The 2,859-nt window shown below is 35.0% G+C and overlaps 1 protein-coding gene across 1 annotated transcript; it reads left to right on the top strand.

The window, feature by feature from the left end:
* The first annotated feature begins 249 nt into the window (after positions 1–249).
* LOC144437756 (complement C1q tumor necrosis factor-related protein 6-like) lies at positions 250–2,013 on the top strand. Its single transcript, XM_078126772.1, has 2 exons — positions 250–290; positions 807–2,013. The coding sequence occupies exon 2, from the start codon at positions 833–835 to the stop codon at positions 1,301–1,303; it is 471 nt and encodes a 156-aa protein (XP_077982898.1). The 5' UTR covers positions 250–290; positions 807–832; the 3' UTR covers positions 1,304–2,013.
* Positions 2,014–2,859: the final 846 nt, after the last annotated feature.

The raw sequence follows: 2,859 nt of genomic DNA, 5'->3' as shown, positions 1-2,859 counted from the left end.
CAACCATACGGCAAAATGATGTATTATTGTGTCAAATTTAAATACTGACATTCCCACACACACATTTTATCCGCCCATTGTGTAAAGTCCTCTAGCTAGCGTAGAAAATGAAAATATAATTGTTAGATTGAGGCCTCATTGCGCATGCAGTTTAAAAGGTGTCATATTTGAGGAAAACTAAGTGGCTGTATGCATTGAATGACGGCATACATTAAACCAAGTAAACTATATATTTGACACAGACGTTAAATAGCATTCTGGCTGAAGAGAGTTGAGCTGTAGACTTCTAGGTAACTTTTTTATTCTATATTATCATATTAACCTTTATCAGGATTAGAGAGTGCAATTTCACATATACTGCGAGCCATTAAAGGCATTCATTATGACCAAATCATTTATGTTAATTAAATCTCTTTTAAATAACATGTCATAATTTATGAATGGAAATTTTTTTGTGATTAATAGTAATTATAGCTCTATAACGATATTGTTCTATACTTTTGATCTGTTTTAAAAGTATTACAAAGACCTATCAAACATTAGAACAAACAAGTAATTTCTGAAATTGTGTAAATATGACTCGAAATACGTTGTTAGGAATACGTCAAAGTGTCACTAAGTTTATAATGTACATTTGTTGAAAGTCCAGCTTACATAAATTTTCAAAATGATAATTGTTCGACCTACCTCGAGCATTTTTTGTTGTCAAAGTAAAATAATTAACTTGCTGGAAATTATACGAGGTATATTATCCTCACTATTTATATGTTCAATCTGATTGTTTTTCTTTTTATTTACCAAAACAGAATATAGTCAACCAAGAACGAACACGATGATTCAATACATTGCCTGTGTACTCCTTCTTGCTGCTACGGCTACGGCGCAAAGCAAAGTAGCCGCTTTCTCAGTTGCTCGCGAAAGCAACTTCGGACCTCTTGAAGCACCCACCTCACTTCCCTTTGATGTAGAATTCACAAACATCGATGGCTGTTTCGATCTAGCCACCGGAATGTTCACTGCTCCAATCAGTGGTTACTATTACTTTAACTTTAACGTACACAGAGGCGAGGGCAACCCAGACGGCCCAGTTGCTCGATTGGTGGTTGAGAGTATAATGCAGTTGAATGCAGATGAATGTTGCGATGAGGACGAGACAGATTCTGCATCCAACAGCTTGGTCTTCCCAATGAAAGCAGGACATAAAGCTTGGTTGCATTTCGACGAAGGAAGACTACTGACCGCCACTGAATCCAGAGAAGTCTCATTCAATGGATTTCTCATCACTGAAGCATGCTTTGAATAAGAAATAACTATCCAACTACACACCAACTCGCTGTACTTGATAACTTTTCATTCTTAACTTATATACGAGTTTAGGGAAATCCAGTGTATATTTACTGGGTACTATAGGCGGTATAGTTTTAAGAAGATAGTAAACCTTAGTATGTATATTGTACGGATGGTTCAGTAGCCGTCCAGAAGTTCTAAAATGGCCTGTAGAACGCTTTATAGGTGATGAATACATTGCATCGAGGAAATAATGGTCTCAACTACACAATTTATATTCATAACAGTGCAATACAATGGTTTATGGATGGTGTTGATAAAACCAACCAAGATGGAAAAATCGAATTATAACTGGACAGATATCTTGTACACGTGATTGATCTATATAGTTCAGTTTTAATAGATGGCAAGGCATACATTCGTTGTATTCGTCTATGTAGGTATATTGTATAAACAGATTGTCCAACGTGGTTACTAAGCACTGTCTTATATATCATGTATAGACGATAACAGTTGGGGATGTTGCCATTCTACAGACCATTCCAGAATAAACTAAAAGTAGCATCTAATGTACCAAGTTGTCATCATTTCGTCTCTAAGTTTCATAGGGGTGTCCACTTTTAATTTTCAGGGGGAGAGGAGAAGGATTCTCCCCAGAGTGGCGTATTTTGCTAAATAATGAACAAAACGAATGTCCCCTTTGCGATTTCTCTTTTTTTCGTTTCGCCCACCCCAAACCGAACCACACAGTAAGTTACGATAATAATGTGTAATTGGCAATTGAATATTAAATTTAGATATCAAATATTATAATATGGTTGATGATAAGTTACAGCTATGATTATTATACCACAATCAATCAATCAATCAATCAATCAATCAATCAATCAATCAATCAATCAATCAATCAATCAATCAATCAATCAATCAATCAATCAATCAATCAATCAATCAATCAATCAATCAATCAATCAATCAATCAATCAATCAATTATTAGTAATGATGGCATTGTCTTTCACTGCTCGTTGACGTCATATGTCTTGTCAGTATTTTACACAAACTTTTATCAAACAGTAGCTATGATAGAACAGATACGTTCATTATAAAAATACAATTTGGCCCTTGTTTGATTGTTTGATGTTATCTTGACCTACCCCGGTACGTTCATTAGTAATGAATAACAGCAGAATAGTGTTTGCAGCCCGCGTCATGAATATGCTATGGGGTGTGTGAAAGGATTTAAAGAAAACATAAGAGTTCCTGCAGTATGAGAATTTTTTCATCTTCAGACCAAAAAAGTCTTCTGACGGTGTCATTATATAATTTGTAATCTATATTCTAGATCTACTTTGGCATAAAACGGCAAATTCCTAATAGAAATGCATACACATACTTGTCTGTAAATCATTTCACAAAAAAATGTTTCAACACAAATACAATTTACTTGGACTGACAAATTTGTAAACCCCTACAGCATTTCATGTTTTCCTTCACAAATAAACAATATGTAGTTGATCATAGTAGAAGGAGGGTAGGCTAGAGAGTTACCCAGTGGAAGGAGGGTAGGCCAG

This window comes from Glandiceps talaboti, chromosome 7 (assembly GCF_964340395.1).
Source record: "Glandiceps talaboti chromosome 7, keGlaTala1.1, whole genome shotgun sequence".
NCBI lineage: Eukaryota > Metazoa > Hemichordata > Enteropneusta > Spengelidae > Glandiceps > Glandiceps talaboti.
Note: the sequence above shows the minus strand (reverse complement) of the source record. Positions and strands in the feature narration are given on the sequence as shown.